This window comes from Biomphalaria glabrata, chromosome 7 (assembly GCF_947242115.1).
Source record: "Biomphalaria glabrata chromosome 7, xgBioGlab47.1, whole genome shotgun sequence".
Lineage (NCBI taxonomy): Eukaryota > Metazoa > Mollusca > Gastropoda > Planorbidae > Biomphalaria > Biomphalaria glabrata.
The window spans coordinates 38,094,936-38,121,051 of NC_074717.1; the positions used below are offsets into that span (position 1 = coordinate 38,094,936).

Consider the following 26,116-nt stretch of genomic DNA (forward strand, 5'->3'; position numbering starts at 1 on the left):
TGACTCTACTATTATATATACCGGCGCCTTCGACATTGAGTCACGGAGGTCACGTATATACTCATTTATTACAGTTGGAGGGGGGGGGGGGCGGGTCTGAAGATTTGTCATGTAGCAAAAAAAAAATATTCTTATGAAATAAAATTAATAATTTTAGATCATTTTGTCATTTTAACTATCGTGTTTATGTTTATTATGTTATCACAGTGCCATATTATTATATCAGCATACATTATGCTTGTTTAAGCCTACAAGCTTTATTATTAACAGCGATACAGTAAGTGGCGTAAGATACAGTAAGACTTTTGCGGGGCCGAATTTCGCGGGGCCGACTTTCGCTTACCACGGTGTTGTGAAAAAATGTCGGTGTGCGTGTTTGGTCGTGGTGGTACATGGCTACATGAGTGCCACGCTGTTCTAGTACCTGTCCAAAGGTTGATTTGGTCAGCCTAGAAAGGGTAACGTCATGCAGGAATGCAGAACCGCAGTGTAACGCCTAAGCCTGCTGGTGTAGGTTGTGATAGTAGTGAATAAAGTGCTGCAGATTGATATTAAATAGAGCTTATACGAGTTTCTTACTTTGATAGATGTAATTGTTGTTCAATAACAATTAGAAAGTTATCACACACGTGTAGGCCTATACGGGTTTTTAAAAAATATTAATGGAAATAAATTATACCCAGCGTTTTTTTTTCTAACACAATAGGTTTTCCGACGGGTTATTCGGCGGCCACCCGATGATTATTTACAGTATTGGGGGGATAATGAATGGGCCTACCGCATCGATACGCCGATAGAAGTTGATACTTTTCACGTACCATTTCTATCGATACCATGATGAAAAATGAAATTTTGGAAAATGATAATTAACAAATAAACTTCAAAATTTCTTGTTACGTTACTATAAACTAACGGGGGGGGGGGAGTTTTGTTACGATTTATTATAAGAGGGAAGGGGGCGTAAAACGTGATTTTTTTGTGTTACGTAATAACCGAACGATCCCTAAGAAGGAGCCACTTAAATTATAGATATTGATTTAAAAGCTGATAAAAGGTTTTGTTGTGATTATCATGTTAATCAATACTCAAATGCAATTCATTTTTGTCTGAAATATTGACACATATATTTTGCCATTGAAAAAAAATTGCTTATAACCGTAAATATAATAGGGCCTATTATAATATACTCGTCTTGAAATTGAACTTTTATAATCCACTCAATGGGCTGTTTCACAAAACAGAAATGATGTTGAAAATGATTATTATGTAGTAAATCTAATGCAAGCACTCAACGAAAGGAAGGAGGTAATAATAGACAATGTTTTATTTATAGCCTACTGTAGAATTAGAGCTATAATAAATAAACAAATATGTAAACTTAGACATGGACTTCAGCTATCAAGCCACAGGGAGTATTTATATGTCCTAAGTTCTACAAGTCCTACTTAACACTAGAACAGAACACCAACACACTTCCAATTTAAGTGTCGCTTCAGGTCCTCCAGACAGTTCACTGCTGGTATCACGCAAGACGGCACTACTAATATTTTTCATTAAATACTTTGTGCAATTATTGTAGGCCTATGTGTAGGCCTACATTATGTGTAAACTTTGTGTGTGTACATTTTCGATGTATTGTAATAAAGTCTACGCTGTTGAAAGCAATATCCCCCCCCCCCCCAATTGCTCGAAGGCCTATAAAGAGGCATTATCTTTCCGACATATAGGCAAGTGTCAATTTTGTGGACCATGCCAGACATTAAAATCTGGGTATTTTTTTATTATTAAAAACTGTTGTTTTATTTTCTCGATATATTTTTAAAATAAAAAAACAGCAGTCGACGTCTAAAATCTAAGAATCTTATCTAGAATCTAGGGTCGACCTCTCTCTTAGATCTAGAAATCTATCTTTAATAGATCTCTAGATCTAATGTATATTTTATTATCTCTCTCTCTAGAAATCTAGATTTACAGTCCTAAATCTGTCTGAAGTCTCTAGATCACTCTGTTAGCTCTTCACTCACAACGTTCAAACTAATCAAAATATTCAAAGCCTAGACTAGATGTAGAGACGAGAGTAGAAGTAGATCAACTTACTATGAACTATGATTATATAATGATACTATCAGTCAATCACTGAATCAGTATCATCAATCATGATCAATTACAATACTAGTATTAGTAGTATTCTAAGAGTCTCAGTCTAATTACAAACGTGAAACGACAATGACAATGAAATTGAAGTATTTTCAAGTATCATAGTAATATTATAAAAATAGTTTTAATAGTATGAAAATGAAAAGAACAGTATTAATTCTTTTTCATGGTAAAGAAAACAACAAACTAATTTTAACAGTTAATTAATCTAAATCTAGACTGTTTAATCTAAAAAAATAACAAACTAACATTAATTTAATAACAAAACTGTTAGTCTCAGTGTGTTTGTGTACTAATGCTACTATTACTAAGACTAAGACTTATTTTATTATATTTAATATTATCTTAAAATTATATAGACATCTGTAGATCTACTTAGTCGACTTAGATATTCTTGATTCTAGAGCTTCTTCTGTCCTGAATAGTGGTGTTACTACACAATAATTAAATGAGTACTCAGTAATGTAATGCAATCTAGAATGTCTTTACTAGATTACTAGATATATTTATATTCTAGAATCTATCATTGTACTTATATGGTATCTAGAGAAATCTAGATCTATCATAGATCTTATATATATATACATATACATACATATAAATGTATTCATTTATTTATTTATTTTATTCTTCTTACCTTCTAATATTTTTTCTCAAATATCTAGTAATATTTACTTACAAATGATTTTAACATTTGTCCAGATCACAAGATCAAGAATATAAAGGAAGACTTCATCAAGAATGTCGTATCTGTTGCACATAGTGCTTTGGAAAATGAATTATTTATGCTCATCAAAACCTGGGTAGATGTTAATACAGTAAGTTTAGCAAAATGTATTGAGATGCAATATACGTTGTTGTTTTTTTTTCATATAAATTTGCTTACATTCATTGACTAGCCTTAATTTGTTTTACTGCAGAGTGCATTTCATGCAGCAATCATAAAGTATGACGTTTTAAAATATTTTTGTATGTGGAATGTGATGGCTGAGTGGTAAAGCTTCTGAACCGAGAGTTCTCAGGTTTGAATCCCAGTGAAGACTGGGATTTTGAGCTTTGGAATTATCAGGGTGCCCACTCGGCTTCCGACCCGGGGGTGGGGGGGGGGTCTGGGTCATCGGGTGCGAATCCTGGTGAATCTTATGATTTTTTATTGCGTTGCCTCTTAGTCTACTCAGTTCTAATGAGTACCTAACATTAGTTGAGTAAAAGTACAGGCGGCTGGTCATTGTGCTTGCCACGACTCTCTCATTAACCATGGGCCACAGAAACAGATGTGCTTTACATTATCTGTGCTCCATAGATTGACTTCTTTTTTTTTTCATGGTAGATTCCTCAGCTCTTCCATTTTGAAAACAAACTCTTGGACCTTGAGAAAGAAATAATGTCAGGTTTGATTTTGAAAAGAATAAATAAAATCTAAGAAAATCCTTATTCAAAACATTTTTTTTTGTCTTCAGTCAGTAAATATACTTCACAGTAAAGAGTGGATAACTCCTTCAGAGCTACAAAGTTTAATTTCTTCCCTGGATGATTCCTTCACAAATACAAATCAAATAAGGTGACTTATTAATATATATATATATATATATAGAGAGAGAGAGAGAGAAAATAGATATAATTTTTTATGTCAGTCAAATAATTAAATACTGTTAGTTTGATTCTTTTATTGCAGTGCATATTATTACAGTTCTAAAAAGCCTTTTGTAAGAAAAAAAAAGACTAAAGAATGAGTTTTGGATTTAATGTTCCTATATGGTGGATATAATTGGGCATTGGGCTTGCAATTATGACTTAACTGCCTATCAATAATAGTCAGAATAAACAAATAGATCTACAGTATAACTGCACTTTTGAAAAGTTCGGAAGTTAAATAAACTACATCATAGAAGTCACTTGTAGATCATTGGATTTTTCAAAATAGTTATTTAGGGCCAGAATTTTCTTTTTATCAGGAGCATCAGTAACTTATAAAAGACATATTTTTTATTTCATTAAATTATTTATTTGTCTGTATATTCCAGTGATCAGCATGATTTATCCAGTGTATTACATAAAATGGCTGACTCATTGCCATATTTGGGTAATTTAGTGTTGTTGTTTTTTTCAAATTAATATTTTAGTTCCTTTTAATTTGTATTAGCACTAATTGCATAGTTGGAATAACAAATTTCTGTTGAAATCAAGATTTTCTTTTTTAAATAGGAACTCATCTTAGTGTAATATTCATATTTGGAACTACGAAAGAAAATGACTTACAGTGTAAAAGGTTTGACATATTGTTTTGTTTAAGTATAGTAAAAGATTAGATTTTTTTATAGTGTCAGACATGTGACAGACATAAGAGAAAAGGGCAGGCCCAAGTACACAACTATGGCTAAAGGAAATATAAAATAATCTTAAGAACTCTAGTCACTTATTGGCTCTTTGAATATTATTCAAGCATATCAGGATAAGAGAGTTTAACAGATTAATATATACTTTTCCTCTTTTTTGTTTTTTAAATAAACTTAAGAATTAAGATTTATAGCATTAGAATCTTCCCTTTAGGTCTTATACCCTCATTAGGACCATGTCATGAATTATGCATAGATTTTTTTTCTTAGGTCTACTACATTTAACAGAAAAAATAGACTTTCATCTCAGATTTAAGTTATGCAGACTATTTTGTGGCCTATTTTTTTTAACAAAATTATGTTTATTTTTATGAGGGAATATATCCCATTAGATTGGTGAATCTGCAAATGATTCGCTGATCAGATTTTTATTATACTTTCTATCTTTTTTTTTCTTTTAATGCTAGACAGGGCAGGATTTAAGGTAGGGCAGAGAATCCCCCACAATATAGATTGTAAAAAATGACATTTTTTAAAACAATTTTTATAGGCAACAGTTGGCAACACTGTCATGGTTAAAGGGAAACTCCGATGGTTTTTAAAATTTGAGTTATTGACATATTTAAATTCTGCGTAAAAAGTTGTAATAGTAAACATTTTACCATTTTTTATTTAAATGCTTAGAAACATTTATATTTAATAAATTAGTCAGTAAATTCTTGACATCTTAAAAAAAAACCGGAGTTCTTCGAGATTTTGTTTTGGGTTAGGCATACGTCACTTCCCTCAACAATACTGAAAGGCAAACTAGATTTGACCAATCATATCGTTTCATTCTTACAGTAGCTGTTAGGCTTAGTGACGGCCTAGTCAAGCGCTATGGTACAGTTATATATATATATATAGATTTAAAGCATTAGGACAACCAACTTGAGAAAAAAAAGTAACATTTTCATCTAAGCCCCTCCCTGTCCCTAGAAGTAAATAGATCGCAGGTCTGACTGATTTGAACATACTGGTCAGTGTAAGGCTAGTCTAGACTACGTGTAGTCAGTAATGACAAGACAACCAAGCGATAGTGTTTGTTGTGTGTTGAGTGATCAGGCGAGAACATACACACTGCAGTGGTTAGTCAAGCATGTAAATCTCTTTAACACGCATTTTTTTCTTTGCTTACAAGATCTAGATCTAACTGTATAGAGGAAGATATATTTCTTTTATGAGAATTTAAACATTACTGTATGGTCTCTCGTTATACAGTAAGTCAATAGATTAAATTAATAGGCATGCGTGACATCACTTAGAAGCCCGGTGAAATTCTGACCGTTTTGGATGCGCAGGAAAATTACGTCAGAAAAATATCAATTACTAAGTTATTATTGCAAATAAAAACAAAAATAATAATATATTCATTATCTGTAAATCATGATTATATCAAAAATTGTCAAAACCATCAGAGTTTCCCTTTAAGAACAAGAAGTGTTTGCTTGTAGCATGCTCATAATATATAAATGCAATCCGGATTTATGGCAGTGCATCAACCCAGAGTATAACCCTCCACAAACCCAAAAATATACTTTTTTTTTGTACTAAAATATGCATATTAAATATTAAAAAAAAAAAAAAAAGAAGAAAAAATGGTTAATTTATTTATAAGCACTCTATTTCTTTCTTATGAAATATGGCATGCTTTTAGATATAAGTATTGATATTAAATGGCTTTGCATTAAAGCATTCAATAAATTGTAGGGGACTCCACTAAAATTCTGGCCTGGGGCCTCCACTTACCTAAATCCGGCCCTGATGCTAGATTTATACATGTTATATATTTACAATGTCATTATCTTTTTATTAACTGTTTTTATTTTCAGCTTTTTATCAATTGCTGGAGCCTTGAAACGCTTGACAGAATGGCACAATGCTGAAGTCATAATAAATAAATTAACATCTCAACTTCCTGCAACTGGCCAAAAGCTTTTAGAAATGGGAAACTTTAGACTATTGGATACCCTCAACTTGCCAAGTAGGCCATTTTTGGGATGGGCAGGAAGCCTAGTCCTGATGAATAAATGCGTATGAATTTTTTTTTTTTAAATCATTATTCAATTTAAAATATCCATCTCTTTTTTTAACAATTGTATTTTTTGTGTGTTGTCAGCAGCTAATATTATCATGACTTCTAATGGTATATGTCTTTTTAGCCTGTGTTTTGTTCCATAATTGGATCGCTCCTAGATCATTGAGAACTCAACAATGTAAATTTTATTTTGCAAAAGTCATTCTACACTTGTATAGGTATGATAGGGAAATCATGTTCTTAATGTTTATTTAAACTATGGATCAATTCTTAGGATTTTGTGATGAAGTATTACAGTTCCAGGGCTCTCCTTCTACTGGAGAGTCACCCAGTGTCAATATAGAAAGTCTATTTTATTTCAATTCATGGTGTTCCTGTGTCTATCCAATTGTAGTGTGCACCTTGTTAGTCACCAGTTGTTTAACTAATTTTTCAATATCTTTATAAGGAGTTGGTTAAGAAAAGGATTACATTTGAAATGTTAGTATCATAAACCAATCAGATATAGGATATTTTTTTTTTTTGTATAATGTTATTTTTAGATGGCTATACAACTTTTTAATATGTGATCCCATTTACTGATTGTGCTTATAGTGCCATTTTGTATGTTATAAAATAATGTACCAAATGTAATTTTTTTTTTTTAACAGGAAGGTAAAGGTTTTGTCTTACCTGGTTATGAACTTGAATGTGATGATTGGGTGAGCTTCTTACAGTACAAATTGTCTCCCTTGCGATGTCTTCCAAAAAAGCCTAGATGTAATGTAAGTTGTTGGGGTTTTTTTTTGTGGGGTTGGTGGTGGGGGAGGTCATTTCTATGTAAGAATAAGTAGTTTGAGAAGGATAAAACTAAAACAGATTTTGGCCCAAAGCTTTAAAATTAATTGTGTAGAATTTCTCCTGCCAGATTGTCTACAACCAGTTACCAGAAAGAATAGCCAAAATCTAAGCCTGATATGGCTTCCTTTAACCATCGTCACTTATAAACAAATTCTAGACTTTTATATGATATAAAATTTATAACAATATCAAATATTGTTACAGACACTTTTTTTTTTATTTAGTCAAATATCTTTTCTAGACCTTGCAATCTATATGGAAGATGATTTAAAGTTCATCTGTTTCTAATGGTTAATGACCAACCAACTTTACTTTCCTCAACTAATATCAGGTACCCATTTGAGTTAGGTGGACTCAGGGGTATCCTGAATTAAATTCCCAGCCTTTACTAAGATTTGAACCTGAGACCCCCTTGCTTCAGAGGCCAAGTATTTTACCACTTAGTCCCCCCCATAGTTAAAAATGGACATGAATGTTATTGATGTTGTCAATGTCAACATTATTTGTAACATTGTGTGCTTCTATTTCCATATTTTGTCAGACCAGGAAGTTTGTGAACCAACAAATTTCAGACCTCAAGCAGCATGTTCTAGGTCGTTGTATAGAAATTTTACAAGAAGTGGATCTACAGACTGTACCTTTGTTTTTATTCGATAAATGGACTTTAATATTGTATCCTTTTGACTCACTGGTAGCTGTAGACGTTTCGCAGCTTTTGAGATAGGAGTCTCTTCTATAGGAATTGTTGGAATAGTATTGGTCATCGTAGTTGCACCATGTTACCATTCATATCTAAACATAATTATTAGACTATCATATACATTTTTTTTTGACAATAGTCAGAATACTTTTTTTAAAGAAACAGAAAAAAAAGAAATTTGATACACCAAGTATATTTGGATGAAACTGTTGAACACTACATCAACTTGTCTAATTTCATTTGCTGTATCTATCAGGTTCTTTTCTTACTTGGCTCAAGGGGTTACTTAGGAACGATTAATACTACTAATTACTACTAAATAAACTCCACACAAATAAAAAAAAAACTTCAGCTATCCAGGAAAACTTAGATCTTTAATAATTGAAAAAGACATAATGACACATGTTCTATTCCACTCTCAGAAAACAACTGACTACCAATTTCTCGCTCTCATACAAGGAAAACTCTCATTCAAAAATATTACGTGTATACTGTTCACATTCATACCTGGGGATAGAAACAAAGGAATATAACTCTTCCATACCAATAAAGCAACAAAGAAAAAACACATTCACTCTTGCCATACCTGCCCCTGACATCATCCATGTGTTATTTTCTTATGGTGTTGCCTTATTAATTTATTTTCTTAATCTCTGATAAGAGCTGTGAAAGATGGTGTGTCCTCTTCTGTCATTAACTATATTCAAGAGATGCAGCAGGTATGTAGTAAACATTTGTTCACTTTTTCATTTGTCTATACTTTTGCATGTGGGTGTTTGCGATAAATATATGTATGTTACATACATATCTTAATCTTCAACATCATCCATACATTTTATATGCAACATGTGCAACATTGCTGCTAAGTTACTTAACAACAGAAATATGCTGGGTATGTAAAGATTTGAATGAATCTTAGCAAACCTGCATTCAAAATTTAGATAAAAAGAATTGTTAAATTACAGCACATCAAACTGGGTTTAATTTTTCTGTTGTTAAGTTAAAACTGTTACTTTGTATTTTGCTCAGCCAATTCTTTGTGATACATTTTTATCATCCTCTGTAGTGTCTATCATGTGTCTGTTATGTTTAAACCTCAAAAACCAAAGGCCTTTGTCATACAGCTGATTCATGATGCAAAAAATAAATCGGGATTTGGAGTGCTTCTTAAAGTGTTTTGTGCTGCATGTTCTGAAGTAAAAACACAAACTTACGCTTCACTGAAAGTTGATAAAATAGGTCTATACCACCAATATACAAGCACTAGCTGCATCCCTTATGAGTTACACTGGATTTTCCAAATTTTTTGGAATTTATAAATATGCTCTCTTCACTAAGAAAGTTCTAAGTGAAACAGTACACACTGTCAAAAAAGCTTACCGTTAGCATGAAAGAAACAGTGTTATTGACATATGACTGACATATCATATGATGGCACGTGTCAGACAAGAAGACACAGGTCCAACTATGGTGCTGAATGTGTAATTGACAACCAGATTGGATTTGCAAGTGTAGTTGAAATAATGCCATGTTTGCAGTAAAAAAAAAAAAATGGAAAAAAAATAAAGCTATAACAAATGAACAATTTGTGGCTTAGGAGCAAGCCATTTTGCTACATAAATCATCCTGGCTTAAGTGACAGTATAGAGCAGCAAGCAGCTGTTATCATGTTTAGCTGTTCCATTGAGACATTTGGGCTGCACTACAGGAATGTTGTATAGGATGATAATAGCAACACCATAAAAGCTATCCACAAGTCCAATCCATTGTATTAACCTTTTTGGCAAGTGATTGGCCACAACATTACAGAATGTGGTGGGCACAGTAAAAAAAAAACACTCTAAAAGTAACTCTAGGAGTCAATGGCAGAGGAAAACTCACCTGTAACTAAAATTAAAATTGTTGTTCTCTAAAATAAACCAAGTCTCTACGTTTATTCACTATTGTTCCTGAAATGCACCTGGCGTTTTGGGGTCATAAGCCTCTCAAAGACAAGGAAAGAACAAGTTAGCCAAAGAAGATTAGCACTCTATATACTTGCGTGTGCTGACTTGTAGCTTTACAATTTGTTTATGTCTGTAGTTGCATTTATTCGTATTTGCCTTAACAATATTTGTATACATTTGTTAGTACATATATATTTATGTATTCTTCTTCCAGCCAGTTAACTGTAGGCTCTTGCAGTCTGTGCCGAGGACACAAATTGTGCTGTTTTTTTTTCAGTTGTTCAGCACAAATAGTTGTTTATATACAATTGTTTATTTTTAATATTGATGATTATTTTCATTTGAAAAATATTTTTGGAGAATTAAATTACCCATAGACAGAACAAAAACTGATGCCCGCTCGATTTTAGCTGTGGTTCTTTGTAAATCAAAAATTGCTTTTACAAATTTTCATAATGTAAACAATTTTATTCTTTGTTTTTCAATTTAATTTAATTGTCGATTTGATTCTGATTTGATGATTGTTTAATATTAACTTGATTATTTAGTTGTCAATAAATATTTAAATATCATTTCTAAAGATCTAATTTCCCAGTGCTTAGTAGTTTGTGTACAAGGTATATAGGTAATTTACATATTATTTAGGTAATTTGAAGAATGAAACAATTTTTTCATTTTAACTAGTGCTTATTACGTAATTTGCACATTATCTAGGTAATCTGAAAAATGAAACAATTTTCAGCACATTAATGTATTACCCTAGTTAATCTGCATAATATCTAATTTCTGCACTTTAGGGGTAAAAAATAAAAATAAGATATTTTGATTCATTTGTAGATGAACTTAATGCATCTAATTAGTAAACATTTTGGTTTTAGTTTCCTTTGAAGAAACCTAGCAGAAGACTGGGTTGTAAAGTTCAATTTATTGGTCAATAAGAATTTGTTTCTTTTATATGTTATGGACATTCCTTCAGAGTTGAAGATTATTACATCCTAGCCCTAATCTCCAGCAGGACAGTAGGAAATGGCGGCTGGTAGGGCCATTCAGATCAGTCCAAAGTGCATATCACTTGACCAGGGAGTTACATTTTGCCAGTACAATCACTATGTACCCAGTACCTTAAATTTCTGAATCAATTGCTTGTTTGGTGGGTTCAAGGATGTAGTAACATTTTGAGGAAAATTACAATCTCACTCTGAGCAATTATACAAACTTGAGATTCACATTGTTGCAGCATTTCAGTGGCCATCCCCCTATCTATCAAAAGCCAATTATTATTGTAATGCTTTTTATTGCAATTAGTTGTTGGTATCAATTTTTTTGTACAAAGAAATTATCACTGTTTATTTAAAACAGTTATTGTGTGATGTAAAAAATAAATGTTTTATTTTATATTATAACTTTTTGTTTTAAATTCAATAATTATTAGATTTTATGAAAATGTCTTTGTTGAACTACAATTTTCAGTTTCAATTTTTTTGTTTTAAATAAACGTGAACTTAATATTCATTCCTTTTAAGACTGGTTTACTGGCAAGGCTACGCATATACAATGATGTCAAAGAAATTCCATTGTGTGGAGAGCTTCCGAATGTAAGAACTGAAGCCTGGAAAGAAAGAATCATTTCCAATTATTGCCATTTAATTGGTTAGTGTTTTTTTTTGTTTTTTTTTTTCATTTTCATGTGTATTATTTGAGGGGTCAAGAGACTAATACCTTGATTGAGATGAACTGTATTCATGTGGGATAGCTTGACCAGGTCTGTTGTATGCTTAAAGTATGTGGTCAGCATCATCAAAGATGTTTTAAAAAGCTCATTGTATTGGCTATAAGGTGAATATGTATGTATATATTTCCACACCAATCAAAATTCCAGATTTTGCAAAATTATATAAAAGTGCTGAAAATTTGAAATATGTATTAGTAAGATTATAGTGTTTGTTTTTTTTTTCTTGATTTGATTTTGTTCCAGATCCTGAAGAAATCAACATAGGTTACGAATACAAGTATTTATATTTCATTTTACTGCCCCAAGCTCCACCCAACAATGCATCACATTTATCTGTTATGGCCCAAGTTTTGTTGTCTCCCTATGAAATTAATGAATCCATCTTTGAAATGTTTGGAGATGCGAGATTCGGCAATAGCTCCAACAATTCAGCTCACTGCCAAGATTTAGATCTACTTAAAACTAAAGATGAACTCTATATTCAGGTTAGAAGATCAATTATCATTTTGAAGTAAAATTTTAATACTGTTAATATTTAGTTATGAATGAAATACTACTTCACATTTTAGTGGCTCCTGAAAGGGAATAGCCCCTAATAGTTTTGTGTGGTCCATTTATCCCATTTATATCCAAAAAAAATAGAAAAGATATTAAAAATCTTATATCTTGATATTTTAGATCTTGCAAAGTTCTGGTGCTACTTCTACATTTTTGTTTTCTGAAAGTGAATGGTTTCATTTTTAAAATTAAATATGAAAGCAGTTTTTTTTTCCCATAAAAATAAACTATTTATACAACTATTTACTATGAAATAGTAAAAAACAGGGGAGACTATATTAATAATGGACATTATTTGTATATTTTTAAAACAAACGGTTTTGTTCTTTTCTAAAATAATGTTATAAAAGATAGTGAAATTAGTGAACTGTTTTCTGTTATACGAGCAAATAACAATTTTAAAGAAAGTGTTTAATTTTGTTTTTAAAGAGAAAGATTTCATTGAGTTAGATAAGTATTAATTTTTATACTATATAAGCAGAGTATCCAGCTACTCGCACAAATGTCGCCAGACACTTAGTCAAGGGGAAAAGTTTCTTGCCTGAGGCCTTGAATTGTCCTTAAAAAAAACATCAATTAGATGATTATTCAATAGGAGATAGGGTTGTAGTTGTTGATTGTTTGTAGTTCAAAGCTTCTGATATTCATGCAAAAAATATTGAAACCTACCTTTTTTTCCTGCCTGAGTGGACAACTTCTAGGGCCAAATCTGAGTTTGTGTTTCCACACAAACTATATTGTAAACTTGTTTAAACAATAGACTAGAGGGGAAAAAAGCATGTCTAGATTTATAAGTTATATGTTTTATCACAGTGTCACTTATTATGCTCTTTTCTCTCCTTCTTTCCAAATTAAAACAAAAAATCTGTTGCAGTTTATTGGAATAATGAGGCATCTTGGAATGCCATTTCTTTCCATTGGATTCATTTATTATTGCTTATTTAGATTGAAAATATGTCAACTGGTTCTTGCAAACACTCAAAAGCGTGATTAAACAAACACAAATTAAAATTAAAATTTCTTTAAAATCTTAGTACTTTTAATAATATGTTTCTAATTTATGACAGAATGGTTGCGTCCAAAGTCTAAAAAATTTTTTTATAATTCTCTACCAATTTCAGCCTGACAAGTTTGTACAGCTCTTAGAGTTTTTTACCAAAAATCCTGATTCACTGAAATACACTCAAGGTGAGTTTTTGACTACTCATTGAAACAGGATAAATATTTGTCTTACAGTTATCAATAGTTAAAACTTTGATTTCTTAATACAAGCAGAAAATTGTGTTTCTTTAATGTATATCTGAATTTCTCAACATTGCTCTTTGTGGTAGTTCATGAGGAACAAAATCCTATGCTTTTTAAACGTTTTTAAAAATCCTTCTAGAGTTACTCTTACAATTCTAATGTTACAGATGTTTTGTCAAGCATTCCCAAAGAACAGATAGAACCATTTTGTGACAAGAAGATACCTTATAAGTGTGATGACAGCAGTTGGATACGAGGTAGTACTAAAACTGACTTTTTACTATTTTTTTTTTGTTCTCAAAGATTTCAATTTCAAAGGCATTGCTGTATGCTAGGAGAAAATGTGAGTGGGGGAATAATGGAGAAAAGATGTGACTGTAGGAGTCAAAGCCTGAACTGAAATTCCCTGGGTTGAATTTAAGCAATATTTCTTGAGTTTAATTTTTTAAAACTTGTTTCTAATCCTTCAAACTCTAGCTACAACTAAAAAATCCTCAACATTTATGGCAATTTGTGTTAAAACAGGAGATGCATTGTTATATCAACAGAAAAAGTTTTTTTGTTAGGACATATGAATAATTTCTTGAAATCTATGAAATGATTTAATCTTTGAACAATACTTTCTCAGTTGTGTCTAGCTTACCTGAATACTTTGTACTCTTATCATTAATAACTGAGAAAAGTTGGCAACATATGACTGGGTCACTTCATGGTTAATGCACTTTGCCACTTTGGCAAAATGGTGCCCCTCAACTTCTGGAACTGATCTCACTCAATTTCCATGAATATTCTGCCCCTGATGTCCACAAAACTTCCTCTTCATGTACTAATAGATTTTATTGACTGTTTTGTCCATATGTTTGATTTTCTACTTCTTTAAAGTATTTTTCCTATCACTACATACATCTATGAATTTTCCACTTAACTACATTATGGGACTGAGTTTCCCTGGGTTCACTGATTGTGCAACACATCTCAGCTCCTTGTTTCCATAGGTTCACATTAGGATGTTATGTCTTTCTCAGCTCCAACTGTTTCTTCCATGATCAAAGGGACATTTTACTAATTGTCAAAGAAATGTTTATTTCCTACCCACTGTACCATCTTGTAATCACCCCTTCCTTCTCCATCATCTTTTTGTTTACTTCAAAAGAGCACTTAGTTTATTCTTGGTCACTTCTCCAGTCTTTTGAGCAGAACAGTGAGTATATCCTTTGTTTAGTTCATTCCATTATCTCCCATCTTTGGATCAGTGTCAGATATCTCCCATAGGTAACTGCCTCAGTGCAACTACTGAGTGCTACACTATTGCATTGCCTTTTGTGCCGATCCACGCCACCTGTCATCAGTCACAGCTCACAGTGTATCACTCCTGTAGACAATCTTCTTCAACAACAGCCAGCTCTTCCAGCTGAGACTGTATCAGAGCACCTCTATCAGTGCAACCAGCTGCTTGAATATGGTCAATAAGAAAAAGGGCATTAATGACACTCTCACTATAAGCCCAGCGCATTTAGTCTTGATAATAATCTAAAACTAAATCGTGTCATTCTTTTCTTTTATTTATGTCTCATTTTATCCCCTCTCTTTTCATTGCATCTAAACAAATAATGTATATAAATTTACCTTTTGCTATTACCTGTAATATGCCTGTCCAGTTGTTAACTCAATGCGCAAGTACAGTTCATTTAAAATTACAACCTAGACATGCCAACACCTCACAAAACTACTCAGAAAAGTAAGAGATAAAAATATAAAAAAGCAAATCTGAAAATATAAATGTAATTTGGTCATTGTACTTGTGGGCTAACAATTCAGGTCTTGTATAATGTTAAGAATCATGGCCAGTGATAATTGATAGAAAATGACAGCCTTGGAGCTAAACTAAAATTGTGTGTATACCTTACAAAGTACTAGACCTTATGCATGCAAGTCAAATCAGTCTGTTGAATAATAATTTTTACAACATAAAATATTTTAAAATGTTTAGATATTATGCATTCTCAATGAATGTTGCTATTAATTATAAAAATGGGATACATTGAATCCCTAGTTTCCATTAGTAACAACTTTCACTACTTGTAAATGCATTATCATGCACTTGATCAAGAGGGTGGAGCTTCCAAAATCTTGGAGACTACTTGAGAAAGCTTCAGATAAGAGCTTGACTAGTCAAAATGTAAACAAATTAAACTGGCCAGTGTCAAGAAAATCTTGTAAGAAAGGTTTGAATGTAACAGCTCATTTAGAGTAGTCATTTATAAAACTAGCAAGGGAAGACAGGCCTTCTTCTCATTCATTCAGTTCTGACTCAGTTCATGCCAGTTTAGTCACTCAAGCCAGTAATTATAGCAAGGTGTCAGTTTCCCAATCATTCAGTTTTTATAAAGCTTATATCAACTCACTCTGTCTGTCTGGTAAAAAAGTTTGAACATGAGTTTTCTTGCACTTCCCATTTTCAGATTAAGTTGAAACTTTGCACAAATAGTCATTGTACCTAACAAAACTTGAATCAACTAAAACAATTTATGAATTAGTAATTAATTATTTTGTTTGATATCAAAATAAGGGGAATAAGTGCTACTTAGATGTGGATGCATATATGGATTTATCTTCCTTATCACATTTTTTCTCCCACTTCCATTCTCAGATCAAGTTGGATTTTTTTCTTAATTATTCATAATCAATGACGGTATACAAATCAATAAAAAAATTAACCAAGTTTTTAATGAGTTAGTAGCAATTAATTAATTTTGTTTCATTTAACAGAAAGGTAGCTAAACTCTGCCATTTTGAAATTAATTGCAGTAATTAGCGGTTCTTTCCCCTACAATTTTTTTTTTTTATAGAGTACTCTTTTTTCTTTTGTTTGTTATTTTCAAAATTTCTAGATTGTTTCCTTTATTTGGATTAAATAGTTTTTTCCATTTGTGAAATGCATATAAAACATAAACAAAAAACATAAGTTATCACTTTGCATACTCTAATGTCTAACTTTTATAATATAGCTCCAACCCCTCATTAAAAAATTGCCACTATAAGCTACCTTTTGGAAGTTATGTGACCAATATGGGAATCACAAATCTAAAACATCATTAGGTGTCAGAAGACCTAATATTCCTTACTGTGCATTAGATAGTACATGTGTCTCATATATCTAATTATAACTGGTCACCTTTTGATTTTTTATTACCAGTACTCATGACTGGTTAAAATTTAATGACCATTACAGCTAATTGTGATTGAAAAGGACAGAGCACACCCACTAACTAGGTGTGGTCATAGCCAGTTGACATTCAGTAAGTGTTATGGGTGAAAAAGCCATGAGACTGCAACTGATCAATACTTCAGGCTTAACTGCACAAAGTATAAAAAGTTAACTGCATGAAATCACTGATAAATGACAGAATCACCATTTTCTAATTGTTTCATTTGTTTAAAAAAGTATAGTGATGGGGATATAAATCTTTACTTGTTACATAAAACAGTTTTCTTAACTACTGTTATGTAATTTTAATCTATATCATATCAATGTGACACACAAGTTACACTTTCAGAACTAGTGTTATATAAGGCAAAAGAACTAGAACTTTGGTTGTATGACCATAAGTTTATGTGGGATGTTGTATTATTACCACTAACATCTACTCTCCACAAAAGGTACTAGTCCCATCCTTCTCCTGGATTCAAAATCAAGATGTTCAGTTTGACAGCCACCATGCCCTACCATATTTTGTAGTTTTGTTTACATTATTTGCTGTGATTTAAATGTGAAATGTATACATTTTCTTTCTCCTTTCTTCATGCTTATATTTGTTTAACAATCATAGAGTCTTCCATGTCCCATGAGAGACGTATACTTGAAGCAAGGGAATCAGTTAGAACCAATTCCCAGAAGTATGATAGTGTACAGTCATCTGCCTCTAGAGATGACAGTGACAAAAACATAGGTAATTATCTCAGTGATATTATAAATACCATGAACTTTAATTTGTTTTTACTTGGATAAATAGAATCAAAATATATTTTGTATTTCTAAAAGTGTATCCATTACATAAACAGTAAAACGCAGGGAATAAAGCAGTTGTTACACTTTTTAGTTATTTAAAGGTTTGTTTTAGAAATCATTCTGTTTTTTTTTTTTTTAAAGAATGAAATATTGCTTGTATATTGTTAATAGTTGAATATTAGTACCAACCTAAGAAGACTTCTCTTTTCTGATCAGTAAAATTAGAGAGTTAAATAATATGTCATATATCTAAGAGAACTTTGGGGTGGTTTCTACATCTGCCAGCTTTCAAATAGAGTTCATCCTTGAAAATCATATCTCATGGTCAGGGACTCAACCAGGTTTGTTGAATGCAAGCTTGAAGGACACTCTCTGTTTTCATTCTACAGGGGCATGTTTTGTTAGTTTATATTTTTATCTTATGGTTTAGGATTTGCTTTGTGCTGCTGTGTCTTTTTTTAGGACTGTGAATTAGATCCTTTCGTGCCTTTTGGCGCATTTGGTGGAAAGCTGTCTCCATAAAGATTTGTCACTGGCAGCTTTGTAAGCCTCTTCCCATCTGGTGTTCACTGCTTTGAGATTCTCAATGAAAGTATGGCACCAAGTTTAAATAGGATATCTCTGTTTGCGATTTCTTGGTAATGTCATTGCAACTCTTGGTATGCATAATTTATTTTGTCGGTGGACATGTCCTGCAAACCTAATTAAGTGGTTGAGTCCCAGTTTGGCATAGTATTTCTTTGTTTGAGACAAGGAAAATTATCATATCAGCAAATTGCTAAGTAATTTAACACCTTTTGTTTTTGTTATTGTTGTTGTTTTTTTTAACAAAAAAATGTATCCCATTTTTTTTTTTTTATAGATTCTTGGGATTTTAATGTTCTTGATCTTCTGCAACGATACCATTATCTAGAGTCGTCAACTCATGTTGCTCCAATCAAAGTGGTGAGTCTTGCCTTTTACTTAGCTTTGAAGCACTGCTGTGTCATTGATGTTCTAATTTAATGTGAAGTTGTGTTGAGAATTTATAATAAGTTGAAACAATATTGCATCTATCAAATTCAAAGTTTATTAGACCTTGAAATATTTTCTATAAAATGTGTAACTTTTCTTTACAAAAAAAACTCTTACTATTGCTCAATAACACTATCTATCTATTGCATGGTTTGAGTTGGAAATTTTAGTGCAAGTTCAATCGTCTTGGTGTTAAATAGTGAGATGGAGTTTTTGACTTTGAGGCAAAAGAAAAGCTAACAGTGAGGGGATAAAGAAAGAGAAACTTAATAAACCAATCTAAATCAGTTTATGAGCCATAAATATATAGTGATCATCAACTTCTCTGACACACCTGTTCCATAGTGTGGGTGGCCATATGCCAAAGGCAATCTATTTGGTTGAGTTGAATGTAGGGTGATAGGGTGTGGTGGCAGCTGAGATGTAAAGCACTTGGCTTCTTGGATCTGTGAAGACTGGAATTTTTGGGACGACCCTGAATCTGCCCAACTATAATGGGTGCCAGACATTAATTGGGGAAAGTGAAGGCTGTTTGTCATTGTGATGGCCTCATGACACCCTCATTAATCCTTTGCCATAGAAACATCTGCCCTATACATTGCAAGGTCTGAAAGAGATTTTTAAAGGAAGGTGTCATTACAAAAAGTGCTCGCCAATAATGCTAAGACTATCCTATTGACCTCTGAAGTTTGGTCATAAACGTATATAATTCTTTCAACATCTACACAATTTATCAACTTTTACTACTTTCGGTCAGAGTGTTACAAGATCAGCCGTAGTCATCGAGAAGTACATAGGAGTCAAATTCATAAAGCGCTGGTTGTGAATGTGTGTGTTTTTGTGTGTGAATGTTGTTCGAATTTTTAATCAATATTGTTTTTGTACAGTAGTTTCGCTGAGCTTGTCAATTGTAGTCAAACTGAATTTCCATTAGATTGGATCAATAAAAATTATCTTATCTTAATACAGTAACCTACTGTATTTTCCATGTAACCAATAATTGTGTGAATGTACATATCAGAGAAACTGTGAGAGATACATATCTTGAAATAAAACATTGCTTCATTAAAACACAGCTTAGTAAACCTGGTTAGCCAAGAGCCTAATAGAATGGTGAGAATGGTTGGATTCCATTGAGAATAAATAAATTTTGAATTCTTTTCTGTAAATAGTTTTTTTTTATGAATAAGTTATTTTTTTTAATTTTTCCTTTCCAGAAAGGAAGGGGTTTGTGTCGTTATGAAAGCCATCCAGATTATTCTTTGTCTTGGCCAAACAGTCAACATTTATTGGCCCCTGATATCTAGTAAGTTAATACCTTTGCTCTATGTATAAACATGCGTAAATATGTTTCTTTAGTGTTTCTCACAGATTCAACACAAATACAGAATTACAAAAAAAAAATTAAAAAAAAAAATAAAAATACAGAATTTAAAAAAACAACAATAAAAATACTGAATTACAAAAAAAAGTCTGTTTCAATAAAGCGTATTGGTTTATTAAAAATGTTGCTCTTTTAAATAATTATAATTAAAAGTGATTTCCAAAAGTAAAATGTTATCATATTACATTTTATTATATATATATATTACATTCAAATGAACATCATATTACATTTTATATTATATATATTACATTCAAATGAACAACAAAATATATAATCATATGTCTGATATATATGTCAAAAGTTTATCGATTACATTTTATATTATATCTATTAAATTCAAATGAACATCATATTACATTTTATATTATATATATTACATTCAAATGAACATTGAAATATATAATGATATGTCTAATATATATGTCAAAAGTTTATCAATTGATTTTATGACAGTTAATAAAAGTAAATTAACATTTTGGATTTGTTAAGGTGGAACATATTTTCTGTTACAGTTATTACAGGGATGAAAATGATCTTCTGTTTGAAAGAATGTATGCCAAGATCAGAGACAGGTCTAATGATGTTGATACTGGCTCCTCTTTTATTTCTCCACTAAAAAAGAAAACCAGAAAAACAGCAGTAATTAGCTCATCACTTAGAAGCTCTTCTTGTCATATCAAAGGCAATACTGAAAGGTGTCTAATGTTGTTTTTTTTCTATTTCTATATATATTGTTTATGTTAATTGAATAATAATAATAATAATCTTTATTATTCATAAGGAAATTTGTCTTACAATTTGTGCATTACACCAAACAAAACATTAGAATTATAGAAAACCATAATATAATACATTCACATCATACTCACTCATAATTTACATTTCTTGTTTACTTTGGGTCTTGGATTTCTTGCGTATGCTCCTCATGTAGTACTGCTTTACTTCAGAGAAACTGTTTGTCCCCACCTTACAACTCAAGTAAACACTCATAGGTTGTAATTAGGACCTAGACTAAGGCTGGATTAGGTTAAAGGGTATAAAGAAACAGATTAGTGTCAGATCACTTTGTTACTAGGAATCTTGAAGAAAATGTGCTCTTTGGGGTTGAAAAGTTTGTTTTTGATATTTTAACTTCTAGTAAGGTAAATGCTATTAGTTAGACAATTATTATTATAATTACATGTATATATTCCGTGTGATATTGGTCAATATGACGTTGGTCTAAAATTAATACATTTTAAATTGGATTTGGTGTGGTGGAAATAATTACACATATTTTTTAACATTTACAACTTGAAGCATAGTTTTTACAAAGGAAGATATAAATAATAAATCATAATTTTGTCAATGGATAAGGATTGCCCAAATCAGTTTTCTGATTAGATATTCTGATTAGAATATTAGATATTCTTGAGCTGGAGACATAACTATTGGATTAGAAAGACAATTAAAAGAAGGTGGTATGATATTGTAGACATTGTCTTTTATATCAATTTTAAATTAAACCTCTCAAAATCAAACAATTAGATGTTTTAAAAAATTGATTCTTTGATCCTTTCTCCCATCTAAAATCAATAGTTAATTCTACTAATGCAGTTTGAAATGTTAAGGTTGAACTGTTGATGATTTTTTAAACAATGCTGTATTAAAAAATGTGTGTGTCTTTGTTAATACCTTTATGACCACTCTGAACCTGCTGAAATGTTCATAAGTTTACCAAGAATCACGATCAAAAGTTTTAAGAAGCTGACGTGAAATCAGTTCTGAGAGATTTTATCAAGTAATTTTTTTTTATGTAAAGTATTAACAGTTCTAAAAATGTATACTTTACCATACAAACACATATTCTTCTTTTCAATTTTAGAAAGATAAAGTTTTGTTGCTAAATTGTATTTACTTTTGTTGCTCTATTGTATCATGTGATGTAAAACTGTACACAGGCTTAAAACACTGCACATTCTGATATATTTATGTATACAAATTAAATCCTACTTAATACTAAATCTTTCTGATTTCTCTTAGTTTACCAAAAGTCTTTTTAACTTCCTCCCTAGCAAAGAAATATCCTTCAGCTCACCAAGTCTGTTTAGTTTCACACACTCAAAACATGTCAGAGCTCCCATGGAGAATTCAGATTCCACACAGGAGAATTATCAGCCATCTCAGTCAGCTGTAGAGAAAAGGCCCAGAAAAGAGACTGGGATTGATAGACTTAAGAGAACAGAAAGCTTCACACAACCACTTCGAGTCTCACCAAGGAAACTGGCATTAACAAAATCAGCAAGCTCAACTGGTTTGTTTCATTTTGTTTCCTTTTTATTTCACGAATTAAAAATAAATAAAATCTTGAATCCATTTTTTTTAAAGGAACTATTTTTTGATACCTCTATTCAACATTTTTTTTTTAGGTTTTCTCATCATTGAGAACATTGCAATTACCACTACTTTTTAATACTTCTACATCTTCTATCCAACAAATCATTGTTCTTTTTGTAGTCGTTTCCACCTTTTTTTTTTTTTAATTTTCATACTTCGTTTTAATACTTCTTTTAGAAACATAGACAGCTTATCTTTAGCTGTTATTGTTAGTGTCTTAAGGTAATTCATTCTATAACCCTAAGCTGAGATTTATAAAAAAAAATAATTTCCCTAATATTCAACTAAGACTTGCAGCACTTTAAAATAATTATTTCTTAACTTTTTTTTCAGTTTTGTTAGATGTTGAAAGCAGACAAAAAAACTGCACGAAAAATCAAGCTGTGATGTCAGAAGCACAAACAAAAAGAAGCAGTGACACAAAATTACATGTAGCTTTAGACCTACCAAGCAGAAGTAGAACCAGCTACAGAGATGTAGGTACAGCTGTACAGAGCAGAAGTAGGAGCAGTAACAGAGATCTAGGTTTAACTCCAGCTGTACAGAGCAGAAGTAGTAGCAGTAACAGAGATCTGGGTTTAACTCCAGCTGTACAGAGCAGAAGTAGGAGCAGTAACAGAGATCTGGGTTTAACTCCAGCTGTACAGAGCGGAAGTAGGAGCAGTAACAGAGATCTGGGTGTAACTCCAGCTGTACAGAGCAGAAGTAGAAGTGGTACTAAAGATTTAGGAGTAAGGCCAGATGCACAAAGTGAAAATAGAAGCAGTACCCAAGAATCCCCTGGTGCATCAAATAGTACTACAGAGAAGAATGACCAGAAAAAGTCTGACAGAATGAAAAGATCTCAAAGACATAAATTGGCAAGTTGTCAATTTCTTAATATTTGTATCCAGTGTAATTTCTTTCAATTGGTTGAAAATTGTTATGAAGAATGTGTGTTCAAACTGTGGTTAGGGCTTTCATCACCATATCCTGCATTAGTCATAAGTTTTATTAAGTTATATAAATTATAAATATTACTTCTGTCTCATTGTGCTTTTTTGAAACCATACTTTTTATTATGTCAGGTAAATAAGTAACAAAGTTTTATGACAATAACATTTTTTTTGTTTTGTTTTGTATATCATCCAAAAACATTACATTGACTTTTTACTTCAGTTGTTTTAGTGGTATGGGTAAATGTAAGCTCCTTGTTCAGTGCAGCTTTAATTAAAAGTTGTTAACCCAAAACTAAATAGCTGAACCAATAGTCTGGTATCTAACATTTGAATTATCTGATTCATGAATATTCTGAGGAATCCTATTTACTGATTCTGTTTTCCAGAAACTTCAGGCTATTGTTGACAATGTTTTGAATGAGAAAGGTGTGAAAAAAGGGGACAAAATATTTGATTCATGTGCCAGGAACTTGTTCAATGTGAGCTTGGTCTTATTAAAGGTTAGTATTGCAATTTTTTCTTTTCATTATCATTGTGCATAGTGTCACATTAAGACCTTTACAAATGACCTAGTTAGACATTCAGACGTCGATTCGGAATCTTAACCACTTTTATCTAACCCTGTCTTTATACAAAAGACAAGTTTACTCTTGGCTTGTTAAAGTGCTTGTACGGAAAGACTATTCTACAATCATATTATTCAAAAGCAATATTCTTCTGATCTTTTAATTTTAATTGCTTACTTTACCAACATACATTTAAACCAATTTTTAAAACAAAATTTAAAGGGTAGTTTATGTTAAGCAGTGTTTCATCTCAGAAATGACATTCATCCATTGAAAATTTAACAAAAATTATTTAACTATCATATTCAATAATAATTAAAATGGATGCAATAGCTTATCCTTTTTTTTTTTCAAATTAAGTATGCATACTGTAGGCATATACATATAAACCAATTTATGTAGCAAAATTTTAAAAAGGCAGTATATGTTATTTTATACCTTGTATGGATGAATCACACAATGGTACTAAAGAAGTCAACAAATATATTGATTTTTTTTTTTTAATGATGATAATGGTCTCAGTTAACTCAAGGTCCTTTTAAAAAAATAATCTGCTGGGTACTACAAGCTTGTGTAAAAGCAATGTCATCTTGTTTTTAATTGTTCTTTTGGCAGACCTTCACCTCATCTAGAAATCTGACTGAAGAAATGAAAAATGTGGTTTGTGCTCAAGTTGATCAGGTAACTGTTCTCCTCCATTGTAAAAGTATCTCTATGCTATAGATAAGTATTCTTTCATTTATGCTCAGAAAACTCAATAGTTTCAAAGTATCACATAAAGAATTTGTATTATGAATTGTTAACATTGTCACCTAATTCGTTAGCGAGATCAGCAAATTCTGTTGTCTTAGTATTCCATTTGGCTTGGCATGTTGGATCCACTATCATCATTTAATATATTCAATCCAAGAAAATCTAGGAAATGTAAAACTTATTTTGTTATGAACTCTTTTATTTTTTAACTTCAATTTTTTTTTATTTCTTGTATCATTTGATAAATTTCAATATCAGTTCTGCAATTATGGTCATCTGATTTGTTTTTAATTATTTTTTTTAAACAGATAATTAGCTTGGAATTAAGGCGAAGCAAGGGAAGGTAATTGATGAAACTTGCAGCCATATTTTATATTTGACTCACTGTAATAAAAAAAATAATTTGTAATAATTGTTTATAATGTGTTTATTTTTTATGTCTGTCATGTGTTTTATTATTATTAATATTATTAATTAACAAATTTTGTAAAATAAAATCAAACATTTGCTATGGTTCACACATAAGTTTCAGGAAAAGATATATGGAAAGGTAATGCAGCATTTTGGCAACAGCACCAAACCATATATAATATATCATCAAAGAGTGAACAATTAAAAGACGTTTGCTGTTGTGTATAATGCTCATGTCACCCACCATACAGGTCAAGAACTTGTGTGGCTTCCCAGACCTGTCCATAAGGAAATCAGCGAGTCCAAAAGAAATGAGACAGTTTCCTCTTCCACCTGGGGGGGAGGGGGAACCGTGCGAAATATGGACCAACAGGACAGTGGCCCGTACTGCACTTTGTGATACTAGCCTGGGCCACATCTACCACTTCATATGCTCCCAGACTGGGAAGGCTTTTTGTGACCTACCTTTCCCAGCACTCAAACTGGGGTTTTTTTTTCTCACAGGCTGCTCGGTATGTGGTGTTAGCCCGTCCTTTGCAGGCTAAGGAGTCTGCAGCAACGGTGTTGCCGGTCACTGTTACCATAGGGTAACATTTACATACAAAACATTACAAGTAGGCCTATATTGTGGCATGCTAATTTGTAATGTGGCAATTGCAACTTCGCGTTCATCGATTTACTGTCAACATTAACAGTTATGTAATTGACACAAAAGAAAGGCATTAAAAGACACACACCCCCAACCAGTCTTCGCGATTAAAAATATTTTTACCAATTTTTTTTGTTTAGCGCAATTTCATGCTTTTAGCTTTCTCAATACGCTATAATCCTATCACTTGATGGTTGGAAAAGGGTAGAGTAGGCAGAAAGAAGGGGTATGTGAGTGATCGCTTTTTAAATGCATTTATTTTTAAAAAGCGAGCGACCTGAATTCAAACTAGAGGGCTATACAGGGTCTTGCCAACCTCAAGCCAATACAGTAACCACAGTGCCAGAGAGTAACTTATGAAAATACCTTAACACATCTTATATATATTACAGATGTTACTGGTTTCATAGTTATTTACAAAC

The 26,116-nt window shown here is 31.8% G+C and overlaps 1 protein-coding gene across 1 annotated transcript; it reads left to right on the forward strand.

The window, feature by feature from the left end:
• Positions 1 to 1,817: 1,817 nt before the first annotated feature.
• On the forward strand, positions 1,818 to 25,074 carry LOC106069483 (uncharacterized). The gene is made up of 23 exons (XM_056036260.1): positions 1,818 to 2,252; positions 2,287 to 2,326; positions 2,860 to 2,975; positions 3,618 to 3,718; positions 4,182 to 4,240; positions 4,363 to 4,426; positions 6,365 to 6,566; positions 7,221 to 7,334; positions 7,952 to 8,082; positions 8,772 to 8,829; positions 11,580 to 11,706; positions 12,032 to 12,273; positions 13,468 to 13,534; positions 13,759 to 13,848; positions 17,422 to 17,541; positions 18,463 to 18,545; positions 19,832 to 19,920; positions 20,514 to 20,696; positions 22,056 to 22,294; positions 22,711 to 23,237; positions 23,702 to 23,815; positions 24,497 to 24,562; positions 24,943 to 25,074. Exons 2-23 carry the CDS (start codon positions 2,290 to 2,292, stop codon positions 24,979 to 24,981), a joined length of 2,868 nt encoding a protein of 955 aa, XP_055892235.1. The 5' UTR covers positions 1,818 to 2,252; positions 2,287 to 2,289; the 3' UTR covers positions 24,982 to 25,074.
• The last annotated feature ends 1,042 nt before the right edge of the window (positions 25,075 to 26,116 follow it).